Source organism: Echinops telfairi, unplaced genomic scaffold (genome assembly GCF_000313985.2).
Source record: "Echinops telfairi isolate 266 unplaced genomic scaffold, ASM31398v2 ScPeMD7_21;HRSCAF=78, whole genome shotgun sequence".
Taxonomy (NCBI): Eukaryota; Metazoa; Chordata; class Mammalia; order Afrosoricida; family Tenrecidae; genus Echinops; species Echinops telfairi.
In genome coordinates, this window is record NW_022103918.1 from 1,683,463 (window position 1) to 1,705,915 (window position 22,453).

Below are 22,453 nucleotides of genomic sequence, written 5' to 3' on the forward strand. Positions count from 1 at the left end.
CCACTCCCTCATGAACCCTTGATAATTTATAAATTATTATTTTGTCATATCTTACACTGTCTGACATCTCCCTTCACACACTTTTCTGTTGTCCATCCCCCAGGGAGGAGGTTTATATGTAGATCTCTGTAATTGGTTCCCCCTTTCCACCCCACTCTCCCTTTATCCTCCTGGTATCGCCACTCTCAGCACTGGTCCTGAAGGGATCAACTGTCCTGGATTCCCTGTGTTTTCAGTTCCTATCTGTTCCAGTGTACATCCTCTGGTCTAGCCAAATTTATAAGGCAGAACTGGAATCATGATAGTGGGGTGGGGGGAGGGGAGGAAGCATTTAGGAACTACAGGAAAGTTGTGTGTTTCATCATTGCTACACTGCAGCCTGACTGGCTAGTCTCCTCCCCGCAACCCTTCTGTAAGGGGATGTCCAGTTGCCTACAGATGGGCAAGGGTCCCCACTCCACATTCCCCCTCATTCACAATGGTAAGATTTTTTGTTCTAATGATGCCTGATACCTGATCCCTTCAACACCTCGTGATCACACAGACTGGTGTGCTTCTTCCATGTGGGCTTTGTTGCTTCTGAGCTAGATGGCCGCTTGTTTACCTCCAAGCCTTTAAGACCCCAGATGCTATATCTTTTGAAATGGCTATCAAAAGATTTATTTATTTTTATTAATCATTTTATTGGGGGGGGGACACTTACAAATCATATAACAATCCATCATGCAGTTGTATAAAGCACACTTGTACTTATGTTGCCATCAACATTTCCAAAATATTTTCTTTCTACTTGAGCCCTTGCTATCAGTCAGCTCCTCTTTTCACCCCTTCCTCCCCCGCCCCACTTTTGTGGTTCCTCATTCAATGATATATTATTATTGTTACTTCATGTCTTACGCTGTCCATTGGCTCCCTTTACCCACATTTCTGTTACTCGTCCATCTCAGGGGGGGGTGGGTATTTAGCCAGCCTTATGACGGGGTCTCCGATTCACCGCCCCCCCCCATCCCCTACCCTCATGATATCACTGCTACCACTATTGACCCTGAGGGTTTTATGTGTCCTGAATATCATGTATTAAGAGCCAAAGTTTCTTAACAGGTCTACAAAGCATTAAAATGTCCAGAGTCTGTCCCTGGTTTGAAATCATAACCAAGCACTTGAAAGAGAAAACAACAGCGGGACAGGTAGGGTGGAGGTGATCTTTGCTCTGCGACCTGAGAGCACCTCTGAACCCGCAGTGTTTCAGAATAGCACCCAACCTAACCCCTTGGAGGGAGTGCTCTGCACTCAACAGATGGTCTCTCTCTAAACAGTGAGCACATTTCCTACAGTGCTCTCAACACTCCCAGCTCATATTTTCTAGCACATAATAGAATTGCAGGTTCATAATGATCATAATAAAAAAACTGCACAAACACTTCACCAAAGAGGACATTCAAGCGCCCACCAAATACACGAGAAGATGTTTGTGACCATGAGCTGTCTAAAAGATGCACACCAAAGCCACAATGAGATGTCATCTCACAACCCTGCATAATCGGCACTGGGCACAGAGACCGAAAACAACCAATAGTGAGATTGTGCAGAGAATGAAATCCTGCTCCAAATCTAGTGGGAATGAAAATTGGTTCATCCATTATGGAAAATGGCACAGAGCATCTGTAAAAAGTTAGAAATGGAACTCCCCTCTGAGCCAGCAATCTCAATCCTAGGTATATACACTAGAGATTTAATAGCAGTGACACAAAGGGGCATGTGCATACCTGTGTGCACTGTCATGCTATTCACAATAGGAAAGGGGATTGAAACGATGTGAGTGACAACCTGGAGATGAATAAACAAAGTGTGGTACATAAACACAAGACAGTCATAAGGAATAGTGATGAGTCCTCAAAATATGTTACAGCGGATTAATCTGGAGGTCATTATGCTGACTGGAATAAATCAAAGACAAAAGAATGAAAGCAAATGTATGAGCTCACAAGTAAAGCAAGAAGAAATATACATGCAGAAAGCAACTTCCTCTGGTGTTTCCCAGGGAGAAGAGGGCGAGGAAAAGGGTATCATTTTCTAGATAGTAGACACTGGCTAGTTTGGGTGATAGGAAAGGGGATCCCAAACAGGGGGAAAGCCAGCCCAGTTTTCCCAAGATGACACTGAAAAGTCCATGAAAACAAGGGACCGTGGTGTCACCGTGGTTAAGCACTGAGATGCTAACTGGAACATCAGTGATTCTAACCCACAGCTTTCAAGATTTATAGCCTTAGAAACTCTAGGGAAGCTCTACCCTGTTCTGTCACCCACCCAAATCAACTGCCATCAAGGGGACACCAATTCACAGCAGCCCTAGAGGCAACACAGAACTGCCCCTGTAGGTTTCTGAAATGGCCCATCCTTACCTCTTTCTCTCCCAGAGCGCTGGTGACTTCATAGTGCAGACCTTGTGCTTAGCAGCCAACACCTAACCCACTAAACCTCAGGAAGGCAGAATGGACCCCAGGGCAGGTGTTTCTTCTCGCTGCTGTGTTACAGTGTGAGGGGATTCAGAAAGCTAAGGGAAATTTTCATTGCCTTTAATTCCATTTTTCTGTGAACTTTTTGAATCCCATTCATATTTGCAATTATGTAACAGTATTAATTTGAAAAAATATGTTTTAGTTACAGGGATAGATACGTGTGTATACATGTATACGGTGGTACATATGAAAATACAGTTAGGCATGTGTAGGTGTATCTGTAGGCTGCAATCATATATAAAATAAGCACACAGGTTACAAATATTTCTGCTATTTCTGGTCCCAGATGCCATAGTTAGGTCTAACTCATAGCCATAGCCACCCTATGTAGAACTTACTGAAACACTGCTGTGGTAGTTACATAACCTGGTGTCAACTTGCGAAGGGGTGGAGTCTAACCTGTCAATCAAGTCACAGCTTGATGACCTCATTTTGGAGGTGCCGTAGAAATAAACAGCTCACACAGAGACACTCTGCCTGTCTTCCTGCTGACAAGCAAGATGGAGACCTAATGGAACCATAGCCTTGGAGCTCCAACCTTGGAGCTGGAAGAGCCACAAGGAGACCCATGCCAGCACTGAGATGCTTCCACCGCCACTGCATCCACAAGACTTCCCACCCACTGGCCTGTGATCATCCTGCATTCGGTGTCATTGCATGTGTTGCATGAGTCTGAAGAGGACTTTATAGATTGGTATCGACTATATGGGCTAATATCAGACTTATGGACTTGATCTAGACGGGGCTGGGATGCTTTCTTAATACTCAATTGCTCTTGTACATAAAGCTCCTTCTTAAACACATGAGTGTCTATGAATTTGTTTCTCTAGTCTACCCAGACGAACACAATTGCCCAGTCCTGGACAATTCTCGCCCTGGGTTTTTAGATTTGAGCTTATTGTTGAAGCCACTGTAACACTCTGTCTTGTTGAGGGTCTTCTGCATCCTTTTTATTTTTATTTTTAATTAACCCTCTACTTTATCGAATGGGCACTGGTTTACTAGATTTGAAGGTTTAGGACCATAGGTCTGTGGGGCAACTCAGGCAGCTGGTATAATATAGTTCAGAAAGAATGTTCAACATCCTAGTTCGGCAACCAGTGTCTGAGGCCTTAAAAGTTTCTGGGTGGTCAATTAAGATACAGCTACTGGTCTCTACATATCTAGAGCAAAATAGAAAGAAGGCAACTATATATTCAAAGAAGAAACTAATCTTCATGTATTATGGACTAATAGTCTATAATTCATAGATTCCCAAACTTATTAGGCCTACTGCCTCTTTTCAGGGGAAACAAAAGTTACTCATAGCTCATAATCTAGCACAAAGTATAGGCATCTGCTTTTACAGCCTCTTGGATTATTCCAGCACCCCCCGGGGAAGGATATTGCCTACTTTGACATGAACCATGGCCTCACCTATCTAGAGGCAAGAAGAACTAGATGGTACCTGGCTACCACTGCAAATCAGGGATACAACAGATGGTCTAGAATAGAATGGGGAAAAAATATAGAACTAAACTTACATACTTAAAAAAAATTAGAATTCCTGGGCCAGTAGAACAACAGGGGGCCTCAATCCTCATTCTGGGAACTCTGAATATGGGACTCAAACCACTCAGGGAGGTCACCTTTCAGCCAAACGACAGACTGGTTCCTAAAGTCGTGTCACCTGAGAGTACTGCGCGCCTCTAAATAGCCTTAACACAAAAGAAACCGAACAGTTAACATTTAACTCAGACCAAAGAAGTGAAGGTAAAGGGGGCCCAGGATCTAGACGAATGGCATCAGAACCAGAATGGAAATACTGAAAATGCTGACATACCGGGAAAACATGTAATCCATATAAACGAGTATGTATGACGAAATGAGAACCGGATTTGCTTTCACCCAACACAAAGTACTAAAGATTTATACTGCAAACATGTATTTCATATCAGACCAGATTTTTAGGTAGTGTCTACAAATATGACATTATATTCTTAGTAGTTCAAAACTTCAATGATCCAGATACCTCTCAATTATTGAGAGATGACAATCACAAAGACCATCAAAATATGTCCTCTACCCACCACTCAGGGTATTTTCCAAGACTCATTTCTGTTGGGAAATACCGACCACCCAAATCCACAGTGATGTAAACAATTATATGCTCAACGACTAGCAGAAATGTTGGTGTCTGAAGCCTCCTTCAGGTGCTGTGGGGCCCTGGAGTAGTGGTTTACACAGTGGGCTGCTGATGGCAAGGCTGGGGTTCAAGACGACCGGCCACTCCGTCGGAGCAAGATGAGGCTTTCTGTCCTGTAAAGAGCTCCAGTCTTGGAAACCCACAGGGACAGTTCTACTTCTGTCTGTAGTTAGAAGTGTGCTGTTCTGAGTCAGAAGTGACTCCGTGGCAGTGAGCTTGTGTTTGGGTTTTGCCTCAGAAAATACGCCGAGTGAAAGCCAGGGCTACAGAATCTGAGAGAAGGGTTTGTACCCGGAGTGATCAGCTTCCCATACCCTGTCCTGAATTTTAACTTCTAGTCTCCTAAACTATGAGAAAACAAATGTCTGGATTTTAAAAGCCAAAAAGAAAAGAAGACTGGCAATCGATTTCTTGAATGGTCACGGGCCTCAAAACCCTCAGGAAGCAGTTTTCCTTTGCGCACATGGGTCCCCAGAAGTTGGAATAGAGCCATCAGCTACTAAGAACAAGGGCTGCATATCTACGCATCTCTTCATGACATTTTCTTCACTGAATTACATTTAAATTTCCTATTTATCCAAGATTACTGCACTTGTTCGCAAATTATAGGATCCTTCTTTGCCAACCATGGAACGTATTTCCATAAGTGCTGCTATAACCATTGTTTATTATAGGTTGCTATAAAAAATTACATAGTGCATTTACAAAAAACCCCAAGGTGGTAGTAGCTGGCAAACCATCATAAAGAGTGTGTAAACTTTGTGAAAAATTAGAGTACTAGAAGAAATCTTATGAAATTTACCATGACATTCACCAAATGAGTGAAAAAAGAGTAGTAAGGAAAGTCTTTACATCAGCTATCACATCTAATATAAAGTTCATTCAGACAAATACTTCTGAAAATTCAATTAAAAAACAAAAAAAATTGCTTATCCTAAGGAATTGACTATATATGCATACACACATTAATTATATACATCGTCCTTTTCCTAATGAGAGCAAATTAGCAATGTTACATTTTGCTCAGACACAAACCTGACATCCCATTGTAGTATCAACCTTCCCACTTCATAAATTTAATTCTGTCCTCAGTCCTAATTTTAGATATTATTTCATTACTTAATTTTTAATTTGAAAAAATTTGAACCTTAACTGAGCTACCTAGATCCATTTAAAATTATCTAGAGTACAAAGATTTCACTACCAAAATGAAAAAACAAACTCAATGTTGGGTCAACTCTACCGCACAGTGACCCTCTGTAGGGCTTCCAAGGTTTTGTAAATCTTTACAGCAGCAGACTGCCTCATCTTCCTCTCCGGGACTGACTATTGACTTTGAACCAATGACCTCACGGTTAGCAGTTCAATACTTACCAACAGCATCACCAAATGTACCAAAATGCCCAGTTATCTTGACTCAAGCACAATTCACGGTGATCTGGTGTGTCAGAGTATAACTGTGCTCCACGCTCACGGTGCCTACATTTTGGGTTTCACTCAACATTTTCTGCGGCACTTCTGGATGGACTTGAAGCTCCAACGTTTTGGTTAACAGTGGAGCATGCTGACTGCTTGCATCAGTCAGCAGCTATACTACCCTAACATTTCATAAACATAAAAAGACTTTGTGCTTATTTGCCCCAAATAAGTGAGGGATGATTATTTTATCAGTAACATTATCCCTTATAGATTTTCAGGTGAAGAGGGAAGTAATAATTCTGAAATATTGATTATACAATCATACACTTACTCAGTCATTTAATATATTAATAAAATAAATCTACAAACACGTGGTGCCTGTAATGGACTACGTGTGATATAGAAATGGAACAGGAACAAAGTTTTCTAGATCAACAGGTACTGACTCTGAATACACTTGAAATATGTTCTCAAGTAGGTTTCTAACTACATACTAGTCTGATGTACTAGAGTTGCTTTAAGAATGAACACACAATGAGAATTGCTCATTTGAAATAATTTATAAAAATATTCCCTTCTAAGGGAAAAGGAAAGGAAAAACAATTTATTAGGACAAGCAGTGAGCTTCCATGAAGAACGCCAATGAAATTACTTAAAAATTTCAGCCAGCCAAAGAGGCTGTAAAGACAAAGGAGGGCCCCTGGCAGTGGGGTGGTGGGTGATGAGCTGGGCAGCGAACTGTAACATCAAGCAGTTTGAAACAGGAGGCTTTCTGCTCCGGTGAGATGTGCAGCCTCAGAAGCCTACAGCCCCAATACCATGGAGTCGAGCCCAACTCAGAGCCACGCCACGCCAAGAGTTTCCGAGAGTTGAACTGTTTAGGAGAACATCAAGCCTCATCTTTCTCTCTCAGAGGGGCTGGTGGGGCAAGCTGCTGACCAACGTGTAACCCTTATGCCACCAGAAACCCAGGGGTAGTTCTCTTCTGTTCTAGAGCATCACGATGAGTAGGGTCAACTTGGCGGCAGTGAGTGATCAGAAGAGTAACACTAGAGGGTACTCATACCTTAGAATAATCGACCATTTGAGACTAAAAGGGCAGCATTTTCCCAAAGGCAAAGTTCAAAAGGGTTATTAGTGAAAGAGAGGGAATGGATTCGGGTGATTAAGTGATGTTACCTTGCAGGGATTGCAATCAGTGACATGAAACAAAGGCGTGTGGATTGTTGAATGAAAAACTGATTTGCTCAGTAAACCTTCACAATAAAAAGCTGATAAGAAATTTCAATTTTAAAAGAGACAACATTTCCATTAACAACAACAAAAACACAGGTTTTCACCTACAACTATTAAAAGTTGAGTATATATTAAAACCAATTTTCATATGTTGGCATTTTCAAAATGTTATTCATTGCTGAATCGTCTTTGTACTCAATTGAGTAAACTGCTGGTACCATTAAATAATACCTGCATAATTTCTGCAAATCGTTTAAAATTACCTCGAGGGAAAAAATTAAACCCTATCTTCTTCAGATTCTCTTCAGAAGAGAGCACACTGAAAACAGAAGACACAACTCTGGGCAAGGAGGCCAAGCCCTGGGACAAGTTCTCTACCCCGCGGCAATTGGATAACTGTCCCCCCATGTCTCTGTGACCAATATTGCATCTCCTTTTTTCTTTTTTTTTGCATATGACTTGGTATCTGTGTAAGCCTTGCTGAAGCTGGGGAACAAGATTGAAAACGGGAGCCTGATCATTCAGTCTCTTCCCTCTTCCCCATCCAGTTTTCTTTCACTGCCTACATTCATCTGAAGAGTAAAGTTCTGAGAGAGTAAATGAAACAGGAATGGAAGCAAGAAAAAAAGTTATAGTGGCAGTAATGACAAATAAGGGAATGACTTAGTTAAAATATTTAGTTTAAACATTTCTATCAAAAAGGAAGGTTTGTTTTGTTGGGGTGGGGGGCAGGATGGGAACTGTTTTCTTTAAAAGTTACAGAGCTGGAAAAGTCCCGAGGGAGCAGTTGGTGCAAACTAATGGAGAGTTCCAAAATAGTTACTCTTCCTCCTAGTTCACAGATTGTTTGCCAGAAGTTAAGTTTTTTAAAAAGAAAAAGTCATCCAAAGGCATTTGCACTGGGAAATGCACACTTGAGGGCCAAATATCTTTTGTTCATCAAAGCTAGTTCCACAAGAATGGCTGGGACCTTATGAAATAACTAACAGATGGAAAGTGTACAGAGCAGTGGACAATGCAGACACTGTCCCTACCCGTAGCAGTAGGGCAGAGACAATTACCCACACTTCTCCAAATGCTGCCCATTCAATCTTACCGATTAGGAGTTGGCTTAACAGCACCAACAGCTGCGCCTTGATCCAGTGGGGGGCCTCTTGTGTAAATGCTGCTACTGGCTGCATGGCCATCAGGTGGTGGGTACTCTGATATACTGGACTGTTGAAGGACAGAGAGAGGGATGAATGAAGCACCAAACGTGAGCACTGAGGTCAGTCAACAAACAGCCCACCAATCCACTACAATCGCAATTTCCAATTGACTGATCACTGTGCTAATAACTTATGTAATGAAGTAATTACCATTACAAAACCCTTCGTGCCAGATTAAAGCTCATTTAGGATCAGGTATAAGCAATCAATTTCGTCTTTAGGCATTTCCATAATAGGTGATGTGGGGGAAAACCCTTAACCTTGACTGTCGATGTTAAAGAAACAGACCTTCAGCACTCTAGCAAAGCAAGTACCAGTGGTCAGGTGAAAGATCATCTGAGCTGCATTCAATGCATAGCACCCTCAGGTGTTTCTCATTGTATGCATGCAGCACACTATCCCTTTTCTTTAAAGGCAGGACTACTACATAGCACATGATTTACTGTTAAGAAAGGCACAAAAACACCAATACATTGATCTCGATCATCCAAAGTAAAACAATGTGGAGTCATGTATTTTTGCATGCCAATACAAGTCAGAAGTGAGTTTATTGAGAAGTGAGAATTGAGTTTACTATATTAAGAGAGAGTAAGGGAGCTGAAGTATATGAGTCCTATGGTTTTAAAACTATAAAGACTATATAGATTAGAAAAAACAAATGGTGAAACACAACAAAAGATAATCCAAACGTTTTGCAAACTGTTTCCATATATACGATGAAGCATGGGAGACACATAATAGACATCGAGGCTCTGAAGTCCTGGCGCATTTCAACTGTCTATGGATTCACTAGTGGAAAACACTTGAAATTAGGACTGTCTTAGGAAAGTCTTGAAGACACAGCTACTAATAATGAAGTTGATAAGAGCAGGACGGACTATCTCCAGATGCAAAAGTGGTGGGCTGTCCTCACTGGACCAGTGTTGACAGCAACACACCCACAATGCATCACTTCTCTGGAATATAATTTACAATACTGTACTTACACAAAGGCAAAACAATTTCTTATTTTCATTTAAATACTTTGGCTCAAGTTCATAAGAGTCAACAGGAGGAGGAGAAATGGAAACAGGAGGCACAGGGAGGAAGTGGTAGATGTGGTGTTACATTAAAGGAACCGACTGCGATCTATGAGATAAAACAAAGTGGATTAGAATGGCTGAATAGAAAATTGATGATCTGTGCTGTAAACCTTCACTCTATCCACAATAAAAGGTTGTAAATACATGCTTTGGTTCAGTCTCTGCATTTTATTATTTCCCTGAGAGCTAAAACATGAAATGTTTAGTAATTTTTTCATCAAAGGCTACAAGGAAAGGAGCAGTGCAAGAATGCTCAGGATCACCCACACGCTTTGTCAAGCCCTGGGTGAACGTGACAGAGTGCAGCCACTGGGTCCTGAATGTGGGTCCTAGAAGGGAGGAGAGAATCGGTGACAAATGACTAACTGATGACCACATGACCTCACTGACGCTTGCTTCCAGAAGAATTCTACCACATGTATTTGTCATCCAATACCATGACACCTTTCAATGCTGAACTAAATCACCAGATCCCGAATGACATGTTTGGTCATAAAAGGATTTATTATAGGAGGAAAAAGTGTAATAAAATCTCTTCTCTAGGGATGACTTCATTTTTTATACATTTCAAATCCCCATTACTTGGCCACTTTCCAGGAAAACCTCCAGACTGCCAGCAGTCATCTTTCTCAGTTTTTGCAAGCCTTCGAAAAAGCCCTTAAACCATAAAATAGGAAACAGTTCACAACAGAAAAATGATCATTTATTACAAGGGATAAGTCTCAATAATCCTCGTTTAAAATTACTTATTCAGGGAGAGTAGATTAATTTATAAACTGGGAGCCTCGAATATAATACTTTCTTCAAATATGCAAAAGTGGGGGTGGGGGTACCCACCACAGTGAATTTCTGAGGCATCTATTATAAAAAGGATATATATTCTCTTTTAAGATGTGGAAATTGTAAACTGGAGATGTTTATGACTTTAAAATTGTCAGCTGTAACTATAGCAACAACAGATGGATCATAATTCCATGTCTGATTACATTTCTTCCTCTAGAAAGAACCAGGAAAGAAACATTCAAGCGAGGAGGTCTGAGCTATAACACAGAGGCAGACATTGGTCTATAGCCAACACCCAGACTGTGAGGGCATCTTCTCAACCCGTCATTTAGAGGAAAAGGCAGGTGTGGCATCCACCTCTTCTTGATAGGTAGACACATGCAAAGGCAAGTTAGAAAACGTTCTTCTTTCAAAGCAGTATATTTTACTTATAATATTTCAATAAGTTAACCTATAATCTCTAATATTCTTGCTATTGCTCACTGGATACAAGCAATTCCCAGATTACAAATGAGCTCTGTTCCAAATTTTCGTCAAATTTGTAAGTAATCTAGAAGAGTTAGGTGCCATCTGCAACCAACAGCAGTCAAAGGTGTGTTTTTGTACACAGTGTACCTTTCTTAGTTTAAAAAAAAACATTAAGGGAACATTTCCAGATACACTAAAACATCCTTAATATAATCACTCACTTTTTCACCAAGTCAATTCTAACCCATAGCAACCCTCTAGGACAGGGTAGATCTGTCCCGGTGGGTTTCCAAGACTGTGACTCTTTAAAGGAGTAGAAAGTCTCATTTTTCTCCCGCAGAACAGGTGGTGGTTCCGAACTGCTGACCTTGTGGTTAGCAACCCTATGCATAATAATGTTTTGATGTAAGTCACAAAGTAGTGTGCATTGCTTATTATAAACTGTTGTTGGTGCCTCAAAGCATTTTAATAAAATAGGTTGGACAAGGGTGGTTTGTAACTATGGGTTGTATATTACTCAAATATTCACAACCACAGGACTGACTGACTGCACATGGTCCCCAAGGGAATAATTCTTTTTCTTCTCCAACACAGACCTCATTCATCTATTTCTTTAAGTTCTGATCATCCTATCTGGAGTGGTTCTGCTTTAATCAATGCTCAATTTGCTCTTCTTACAGAAAAGTCACCACCCCCCGAAGAAAAAAACTCACTTTTAGAGAATGTAAAGAGATGGCACACCCAATTTCATTTCCTCAATTTGTTCCTGAAATGAATTAGCTTCTAAATTTTAATAGCAACTTAAAAGATACAATGCATTTATGACTACCTCGAACAAGTGGTCATTTGAGTCTGAGGACTGAAGTCCTCCTACCCAGGGTAGAATGATTTAAAAAGAAATGAAGAGTTCAGAAAAGAAAAGTTAAAGTATCTAGGGTCAGGGAATGGACAGGGTCTGACAGTAGATGAGGAAGTTAGAAAGAACTAAGTCAGGTGCACATTCAAAAAGGCTGAGGTCACCAGGGTGAGGCTCCTAGTGTGGGACAGGGGTGAGAGTTGACAGGCTATAAGGAAACAATGTGGTGAGGGTGAACCTTACAGGAAAAGAAGGCAACCGTCACAAAATGACAAAGAAGTGTGAGAGGGGTAACTTAAGGTCTCAGGATAGGGAAAGACTAGGCCAATGATTCTGGAACAAACTTCAGACAAATTAAATGAGAACACATAGATTTCATACAAAATGTGACATTAAAAAATAATCTCACCTCGGAGGATAATCTTATTTCTTGTTTGCGCTGATGTTCTGCTACATTTGCCACCGATTCAGCCAAATGGTAAAGATCTTGTTCCATTGGAGCCCCCATGAAGTGCAGCATTGGGGGCTCCCAGCCATTGCGGAAACGCGGGACATAGGGTGGAATAAACTGTTCTTTTGGCCACTCGGCTCTATAGAAGGGAATTGCCAGAGAGAAACGATTAAAATGAAGATAAAGACATGTCCATGTTCAATCACAATTATCTTTAGAAAGGCTAGACATGAGAAAATTGTAAGTAATAAAAAATGACACAGATGGTACATGTATGTCTTCTATTAACCCTCAAAGAGAAAGTGTGTTTACAAGCAGTTTCTGGGTCACAAATGAGATCCATTTCTAGGTGCACCTTTAAAACTCTGCCGGCAAACCAGAACAGGTACAGACCGTTCTTTAGCCTCATTTTAGTGCATGAAAAGGCTGAGTTAGTTTTTTCTTTTTAAAATCATTTTATTGGGGGCTTGTACAACTCTTATCACAATCCATCCATCCATCCACTGTGTCAAGCACATTTGCAAATTTGTTGCCATCACCATTCCCAAAACATTTCCTTTCAAATGTGGTGAAGAAAACTGATGGTGCCCGGCTATCAAAAGAGATAGTGTCTGGAGTCTTAAAGGCTTCAAGGTCAACAAGCGGCCATCTAGCTCAGACACAAGAAAGCCCACATGGAAGAAACACACCAGCCTGTGTGATCACAAGGTGTCGAAGGGATCAGGTATCAGGCATCAAAGAACAACAAATCATATCATTGTGAATGAGGGGGGAGTGTGGAGTGGGGACCCAAAGCCCATCTGTAGGCAACTGGACATCCCCTAATAGAAGGATCACAGGGAGATGAGTCAATCAGGGTGCAATGTAGCAACAATGAAACATACAACTTTCCTCTAGTTCCTAAATGCTTCCTCCCCACCCACTATCATGATATGAATTCTGCCTTACAAATCTGGCTAGACCAGAGGATGTACATTGGTACAGATAGGAACTGGGAACACAGGGAATCCAGGGCGGATGATCCCTTCAGGGTGTGAAGTGGCGACACCGGGAGGGTGGAGGGATGGTAGGGTGGAAAAGGAAAACCCATTACAGGGATCTATATATAACCTCCTCCCTGGGGGAGGGACAACAGAAAAGTGGGTGAGGGGAGACATCGGACAGTGTAAAATATGACAAAAAATAATTTATAAATGATCAAGGGTTCATGAGGGAAAAAGTACATCCACAGGAAATATATTATGACCTCTTAAATGGCGAAAATTCTTTGGTTGGGGTTTAAATTGTTCTACAATCACAATTTCCTTCTCCTGCCCTAGGTCACCTGTTTGTGATTTTGTGACAGTTGACATAGCAGAATCAGCGCCCCTTTGGCTTCATTTTTTGACACCAGTACAAGGACGTATCAGTTCTTCCATCCATCCCCTTACGGATGGGGGACTTAGAAACAACTTGTATTTGTCCTTTAATGTTATGTAACCTCGCCCTCATTTCAAAACAATTGAATCAAACCCTATTTTCCGCTGGAGTGAAAGGAGGTTTGTTGCCCTCCTAAAAATGTACAGCCTCAGAAAGCCAAAAGGGTAGCTCTACTCGATGGCAGAGGGCTTGAGTTTAATCATTGCTTTGTACTGTATATATTTTTATCTCCTCCACTCTACTCAAACTGCAAGTTTTTTAAGAGTTTAGATATTTTTCATTCTATAATACCTAGTTCTTCATACATAAAAAGGTCCAATCTCATTAACTCAAAACTAAATTCACTGATATCAGATCAATTCTGACTCATGCAGACCTTATAAGACAGAGGAGACCTGCCCTTGCCGGTTTCCCAAGGCTGGGTGGGTACGAACTGCTGACCTTGTAGTTCGCAGCCCAACACACAATCTATAGCTGTGAAAAAAGCAAAGAATGGGACTTAAAGCATGACCGGTGTACAGCACTAAACTCATGTGTACTTACCTGGCTTTCATCCAAGTTTCTCCCAATGACTTCCACAACTGGCGTTCCTCAGCATTGACAGTAAAATTTAAGAAATCAATTGTATCCTTAGTCAATAAGGGACTGAGTACTGAGCCAGCTAGGTCGGGACCTCCTGTTGCTTGTACCACCTAAATGAAGAAGGAAAACAATTGAGCAGGATGTTATTATTTGTGTATATTTTTAATGCACTGCCAAAAACTCATGTCAAAACCAAGCACTGCTTTTACATGCACAAATTAAACCTGATCTGATGCAAAGCACTACTGAATTATAAGGCAGCTTATTAAATATCCTGGCCCAGGCGAGTAGTGTCTAATAATCTAGAATGAAAAGTCAGTCGTTTAACAACTTTCATATGACTGCACTTTTCCTGTAAACACTGACTCTCCAGGTAATTCTAAGTTAAGCGGTTTAATTATCCCTGATATTTTGCAATATATGTATATACTTACTGGTAAATTTATTATGCCAAATGTGGGAGGAAAGCAGTTCTAGAAATGAATATCATAGAGGAAAACCAGGCTCAAGTGCACAGTTACGACTGTCTTTCGGCCGTACGACAGGTGTACAAAAATCCAAAGACCCACAGAGGAAGGGCAGAGAAGAATCGGTACTCTGACACAAGGGTATTTTCCCCAACGTTTTACTCCAGGACGTACCCCTGATTTTATATGGCTAAGTCAATGAGTAATAGAAACAAATCAAGAGCTGTGAGGCTCTGATAGCAAAATAAAAGGATTCCCAAAACCACTCAAAATTGTCTCCACAGGGGTAATATGCTGGTTAAAGAGATGCTAATTTCTTCTAGAACAGAAAGCAGAGTTCCTTCCTGCCTCGAGATATAGCACAAGAAGATATAGCACACACGCACACACACACACATATTTGAGTCATGTGTGTGTGAGTCAATTTTCTTTCAGTCATCCTGGTGTTCTGAGTTTAAGCTACAAAATATCAAACCCAAACTCACTGCCATCAAATTGATTCCAACTCATAGCCCCCCTACAGGGCAGAGGAGAATTGCCTTCCATGGTTTTCTGAAGCTGTAAATCTGAATGAAAAGAGAAAGCCTCCTCTTTCTCCCACAGAGCAGCTGGTATATTCAAACTGCCGGCCTTGTGGTTAGCAGCCCGACACATAACTCAGTCAACAGGGCTTCTTGCACCAGAGCATGCTATGCTTCGTTAGTCTCTTTGCATATGTTTCCAGCGCACTAAAGGCCCGGCCTCTACCTTGACTCACACCCACCTCCTCCTAACCCAGCAGGTGTGTAAATCTGAGGTCTGCCGTGCCCACGCAGCCGCCCACCACATCTTAAAACGGTTTATGCACTGTAGTTCACACCGTGTACGAAATGTACGGCTTGTTTTTCAGGTTTTTTTGTCCTTGGAGGGCTTGAATCATGGCTTATTTGACTTTGGATTGTAGAAGATACAGTGATCAGGAAATGAATGAATCCAAACCAAAGAAAAATGATAAAGATGGGAAATTAAGTCAACTTTTCTTTGAGAAAAAAATAAACTCTACCCTGACTAACCGGCACAGTGATTTTTGCTTTCCAAGCCCCATTAGTACTAGAGTGAATAAGGGAGTTAAAGAATAAGGGCAGATTAAAACTAGTTTAACAACAGGAATTAAACTTAAAAATTTTAATTAAAAGGCTATAGACCGTCATTCCCTCCCCAACATATGAGTAGATATGTGTGAATACATGTGTGCCTGTGTGTACTGTGTTTTTATTAAATAATGTGCACTTTCTATGCTCGCTTGTCCACTGCTGTCCTCCAGGGGGGCATCTTTAAAAATGTGCTCTACAGATGACATTTTTACAGGAACATGTGAAAACACATTGGCAAAGCTGCCTATGAAAATCACCTGCAAGGGCGGGGCAGGGTGGAGTTGTGGGTGATGAATGTGTGGACATTTGGCAAACAAAGGGAGAAGGCGTGATATTTGTGTAAAAATAGGGTGTGCTTGTGTGTATACATGCTGAGGGGAGAGGGAGGGGCCTACAAGCTGGGAAACCATTGAATTTGCCTGACCTATGACAGAGCCTGAACAATCTTCCTTCCCCTTCTCTTTGTCAAGCAAAATGCCCGAGACCTTCCAGGGAGAACAGTAAATGACGCAGCAAAAGTATTGTGCCTTAGGAGATCATTAATAAAGAGCTAGTTTGAAAAAAGGCAAAGATAAAATAAAACCATGTTTTACATCTCTGATCTGATCACAAAGACTATTTTGTTTGTACTAGAACAACCAAATTCGCCATCTTCAAGGTGATTCCAACTCAAACCTGTTGGTTTCCAAGACTGTCATTCTTTAGGGGAGTAGAAATCCTCCTCTTTCTCCCAACACAAAACCCACGATGCCACCAGGGCTAGTCCCATTATTTTACTGCTATACTGTGTATAATGACTCGACATCAATTGGTCTATGAAAGATTGTGAAAAGAACAGGAGGTAGCTTTGTAAATATTTCTTCATAGTTAAGCTAAGATTGTATCAATACGTTGTAAGGAATATAAATTTTGTTCATGGAGGTAGCTTTGGCTTCTTTGAACATGGATAGCCCTTATCTAGTCCTTAAAAGAGTTTGTATAGCAACAATTATTCAATAATCACAAGAGAAGTAGACATCTGATGTTCTCTATACAGCAACAACATATGGCACCATTAAAAACTTACTGGTATCGACTTGGACATTCATCTTCGGATCTCTTATTGTTTGCCTTCATTCATACTGGTAGTGCTACCTGTTCTCTATGTTTGCGAAGCAATAGTCAATCTGCATCTATGTCAGGCCTTCCTAGTTACCTCTCAGGAAAGATGGGTGCTATTGACCCCGTTGTGTTACATGGTTTCTCTACTTTCCCCCCACTTTTTGTAATCTTTATGTAAAGTCCATGAGAAATATTCCGTTTACTCCATATTTTAGAAATATTTTAAAAGTCAGGAGCAAGGTCATCTTAAGTATTAAATCACATTTACGGAAACTTAATTGCTTGATTTGACTTCCATTCTCATTCCTTTCTAACAGCAACAGAAATGATACACAGAAGGCTACTGTTTCCTTATAATCTTGGATGTTTTGATGCTTCGAGGGAAAACCATTTGTTCTGCTCCCTACATTCCTGCCTTACTGCTTCCTACCATAGGACGCGCTCTCATGCGGGAAATACATAGCAGAAAGAGATTCTGCCTCCTTCCCGGCCCCTCGCACTTGCGTTTCCTAATGAGAAGAGGAATGGCCCATCTAATTTGTGGAACTGGAAAGAATGGTTAACTGTTATCCCAGGTTAAGTGGGGTCTATCTGTATGTGAGGTCAACGGGTGTTCTTTCCACTCTCTGCAGTTTCCTCCAAACAGCAGTCGTTTTCTTAAATATTATTCTAACTCTTCAGCTGTTCTGTTAGGAAAGATGGTTGTATACAAGTATGAAAAAATCACTATTACAATGGTAAAGCAAGTAGTCTTGCTACAAAATCACAGCTACTTTAATTGAACAAAAAATATCAAAATGCAAAGCTGTTAATACACAACATAACCTCCATCTAAGTCTACACTCTTCTGAAAGTAGAGTTTACATCTGCACGCTTCGATTCATAGTATGGCAAACAATTTACAGTGTGAGGGGGAAGGTGGGGAGAGGAGGGGAAGAAGAGGGAGCCCATCTCAATGAGCAACATATAATCACCCCCACCCCCAAGGGGACGAACAACAGAAAACATGGGGGAAGGGAGACAGTGGCTGGTGTAAGACATGAAAATAATAAAAATTTATAATTTATCAAGGGGTCAGGAAGGGTGGGGGAAGAGGAGCTGATACCAAGGGCTCAATAGAAATAAATATTTAGAAAATAATGATGACAACATATGTACAATTATGCTTGATACAACTGATGTATGGATTGTTATAAAAGCTATAAGATCACCCAATAAAATGATGTTTTAATCATGAAAAAAATTATAGCATGTCAAAATGGCAGTTTGGGTATCCTAGGGAGAGTCAAATGTGTTCCTTTAAATTGTTCCGCACTTGAGTGGAGGGAAACAAAAAGAAGTCTGAAAGGGGTGAAATCCGCAGGATAGGTGGAGGGTACGTGGAGTCGGATTTCCCAATGAAATTCTCCTAAGACATCCTTGCCACCCTCAGAGAATGAGTAGGTGCACTTGTGGGATAGAAAAAAATACCTCAGCCCAGGGAAGCCCATTCCTTGTGCTAACCAACGCAGTTTCACTTTTCTTAAAACTTCTTCCCAATAAACCCTGTCCTATGGTGTAGTGGTCGCGCATTGGGCTGCGAGCTGCATGGTCAGCACCAGCAGCTCCTAGACAGAAAGACTATGCTTCTTACGTTTGTAAATAGATACAGGCTCAGAGACCTGCTGGAGGTCGCTGTGAGTCAGCACTGACTCTAGGGCAGCGAGTGTGTGCCCTTCAAGAAAATCTATCACGAGTATCCCTTTAGGCCAATACAATGCTCTGAGTTGACCTCCCTGCCTTGACTTTCAATGGAGCAGGAGATACTTTTGGAAGCCATTACTTTGATTGGACCTCTTTTTCCCAGGAAGACAAATAAATTACTGAGAGAATTTGTCTGCTGCCATTCATTGGTCACAGAGAAATGTTGAACTCATTTTGCTTGGGATAAATTTATGAACCGGAACGCTACTACCACTGCTTTTTTATTTACCCTGGTATCCTATATGCAAATAGAAGAAATTGAAAACAGAAAATAAAGTATTTAACTACAGCTATTTTATTAAACCTAGAAGGAAAGAGCAAACTTGGATATTGAACATCTAGGAATGAGAGCGGTGCATCCTATAGCCGTGGATATGCCACATGTGGTATAACCTTTAGATGGATAAACACGCTAACCACCCAGCAACTTTACAAAGAAAAGTGTTCCCAGTGCACCATTGTATTGGCATCAAAAACGATAGCTCATACAACTAACCTCTATTCCTCTGTGAGCAGGAGTGGTCAGGGGTGGGCAGTGTAGCGTATTAGGTCCATATCGCCATACCTGTCACGTAATAGCATGCCCAAACTAATTGTTTCCTTCTATCCTTTCTCATTATCTTCCTTTAGAGAGACCCCTGGACATTTCTGATGGGCACAGCACACACATCTGGGGACTATTCCTTTGTAATAAAGTGTGGGCATGTGAAGAATGATGTTCACATAACTGGCACCAAGTGGATATCAGCAGAAATTACTTTAGTTCAGGGTTCCTTCTTAAATGCAAAACTCTTTGCTGTGGCCTCTTTGTCTTTGTCTGATTATTATCTCCCTGGTTACTAGAGTTTTTACATAGCAAATCTATCCGCGTCTACGGTCTATAACTAGAAGCAGACTTCTCACCACTTCCAATGTCCACTCAACAGTCCAAGCCCCATAATCTCCACAGCCTGCATTTTCATAGCCACCCTGAACCCGCTCTCCTCCAAGTTTCTAAACATGTCTTCATCTAATGTTGAAAAGCCTTCGATTTTCAAAGGCCTTAAGATCACTTAATGAGCTCAACCTATTGTGCCCTGCTTGAGTTCATCTCTATTCTGATAAATTCCTCCTTCACTCTGTTCCAGTCGCAATACCTATGCATTTCAAGACTATACCTTACATGTTACCATCTTTAAAGCATTTACTTCCATTGTTCTCTGATTGGAATTATTTTTTCTCAGATATCCATCTGACTTACTCCTCACTTCCTTTGCTCAAATGGACTTTCTTAGGTATTTCCCTGATGACTCTATTTAAAACGGTAACTTTTCCAAATGTACAATGGCCTATGCGCACAGACACACCCAGGCACACAAGCAATTCTCCTCCCTGCCTCCCTTCCCAGTTGTGCTTTCAACATACAATGTTCCTTTTTCAGTAAACTAGATTGTTTGTGCACTGTTTATGTCTAGGTTCTTGGCTGCTCTACCACAGTGTAAGCTTCAAGAAAGTAAGTCATTTTGCGTCATAGCAGGCTCTCAATATGTATGGGTTGGATAACGAAATACTGTAAATAAAACACTGATTGAAACAGAGATAGCCCAGGAGCTGAAGGAACCTATCAACCCAAGGAAGCTGGGTTTCTGAGTAGTTTCTGGAGCAAAGCTATGCAGACATCCCTAGACCATTCAAGACAGCCGGCTTCATGAGAAAGAAAAAATTCTACACTCTTTAAGCCATCAAATATTTTATACTAATGTGTACTGAACATCAGCATGAGTTAGAACTTTATTCTCAGCTTTGTTTCCAAGCTCAATCAGGAACATCAGTCTCTGCAGCTACAACACACAGTGTTTGAACCAGATGACACTTTTTAAGCTTCTCTTAAGCTTTAAAATTCTACAATTTCAATGGCAAAACACATAGTGCCCATGCAATTTATGAATAAAAACTTTGTAGGTAGTCCAGCCATTCGGGTTACAAAAACAAGCCAGAACGATTATTTCCTTAAATTAATAAAACCTTACCATATTTAATGGTGTAAACAAAAAGTGGACCAAATCTTCAGCACTAGGATTCTGGATATGAGACTTCAACTTGGCCTAAAATATTAAAAAAATTGAAAATTTTTACAACTTGTGTTACTATTGATACAATTGAGCAGAAGCTAACCACTCAAAAGGACCCAACAGACTCGAAGAAAGATATCTTTATTCTCTTAATTTCCCTTTTAGCATACTCAGCATCCTGGGCAGAGTCATATTAGGAAAGTTTACTTTTAAAAAATTGATTCATTATTTTTTAATAAAGTCTTTTAGACATATAATTTATAACTTATTTTCCTAATTAAAGGGAAATCAAGATCGAGACATACATAAAAATTGTCAAAACCAATTTCATCTCAACGTGTAATCAAGAATATGCTGGCTATATTTTGATGTATATCTTTTAATTGTATGTAAATAGCTTTCACTTACCAGAAGATTAAATCCATGTTTAAACTTTTGGAAACAATCAACAAATTCATCAGGAGGTGGTGGTTTTGCCCGCAGAGTTAAAACACCCTCTAGTGAAATAGATGGAGTTAGAAGGTAGATTAGAGCAGAGTTCAAAGACAATCTATCAAATAAAAATAAATATATATCTGATACCTGACATACATAAGATAGTCTGCTACTCTACCATATCTTATAGTTTGACGGTAACAAATTAAGAAGATCCAATGTTTGAGAAGGATCCCTTTACCATTGCGCAGAGTCACGGCACAAAGGGTTAAAGCACCGGAAAGGATGGAGAGTCAAGTTGTCCATTGAGATGTGAGTGCCTAGGAAGAAAGAACTGGCAACCAACTTCTTGAAGGACCAGCTAGTGACACCTCTGTGGAGCACAGCTGCACTAGACCACACTTTGTCCTCTGTGAGTTGAAGGTGACTCAACAGGGAGCTACTTGTTAACCCTTATGCATGATGCATTCCTTATCCCGATTTCATAACGATTATGTCTTTTCTACATGCCAGGGATGTATTTATCACTGTGAAGATTATAAAGATGAGTGGATTACAGGTTCTGTCCTTATGCCTTAAAATCTAATAGGAGATATGAATGAATAAATATACACAGTGACTACCCAGTAAGTATTAAAGAAAATAACTGCATCTAGTTGGGAGATGAAGAAACGTATACCTAAGGTTTATTTCATGGGTAAAACAATTTTTAAGACAGAATATGAAAGGTCTGCTCCAGGGCAAGTTTGCATGAAAAACATCATGGTTGAATAAGAATGCAATGAGCACAAACATAAAGAAAAGAAACAGCATCTACACGCTACAACAAAGAGCAGAGAAATATGAGAGAGAGAGGATAGGTAGTTCAAGGTTAGCCTGGATGATGTTGCCTGCTAGAGTGAAAAGTTAGACTGAAATCAACAGGACACAGAACTAACATTACACAGCAGAAGGATGAAGTGACTCTCTTAGACCCTGAAGATGACTCTGCATTGCAGAACTACAGGACTTTAGAAAGAGCATAGGCTTGAAGATGGGTTAGGAAGCTGGGGACATGATGACGCCTTGGACAGAGATGCTGATTCTAAAAATGAGAACATGAATAACTGGATGCAGGAGATACTGGGAAAACAGAACTGATGTCAGCTAATAAGCTGGAGAAGGAAGTTAAGAGACTCTGTGATTCTGAATCGTGGAGAGCAGTGTACCCTTCATAAAGAATACAAAAAAATGTGGCTTCAGGTATCAGGAAGCAATCATAATTTTGGGGAGGGGTTCTTCTAGGTTTATACATTGAAAAGACAAAGCTGTACGT

The 22,453-nt window shown here is 40.6% G+C and overlaps 1 protein-coding gene across 3 annotated transcripts in view; it reads right to left on the reverse strand.

The window, feature by feature from the left end:
* The window catches only part of EPS8 (epidermal growth factor receptor pathway substrate 8), a 237,029-nt gene that overhangs the window by 35,050 nt on the left and 179,526 nt on the right, over nucleotides 1-22,453 (reverse strand). For all 3 annotated transcript variants that reach the window (XM_045288418.1, XM_045288420.1, XM_045288419.1), the window contains 5 exons: nucleotides 21,112-21,200; nucleotides 20,662-20,736; nucleotides 14,170-14,318; nucleotides 12,166-12,346; nucleotides 8,456-8,574 (listed from right to left, as the gene is read on the reverse strand). In XM_045288418.1, coding sequence (XP_045144353.1) covers nucleotides 8,456-8,574; nucleotides 12,166-12,346; nucleotides 14,170-14,318; nucleotides 20,662-20,736; nucleotides 21,112-21,200 — 613 coding nt within the window. The remainder of the gene's footprint in view (nucleotides 1-8,455; nucleotides 8,575-12,165; nucleotides 12,347-14,169; nucleotides 14,319-20,661; nucleotides 20,737-21,111; nucleotides 21,201-22,453) is intronic.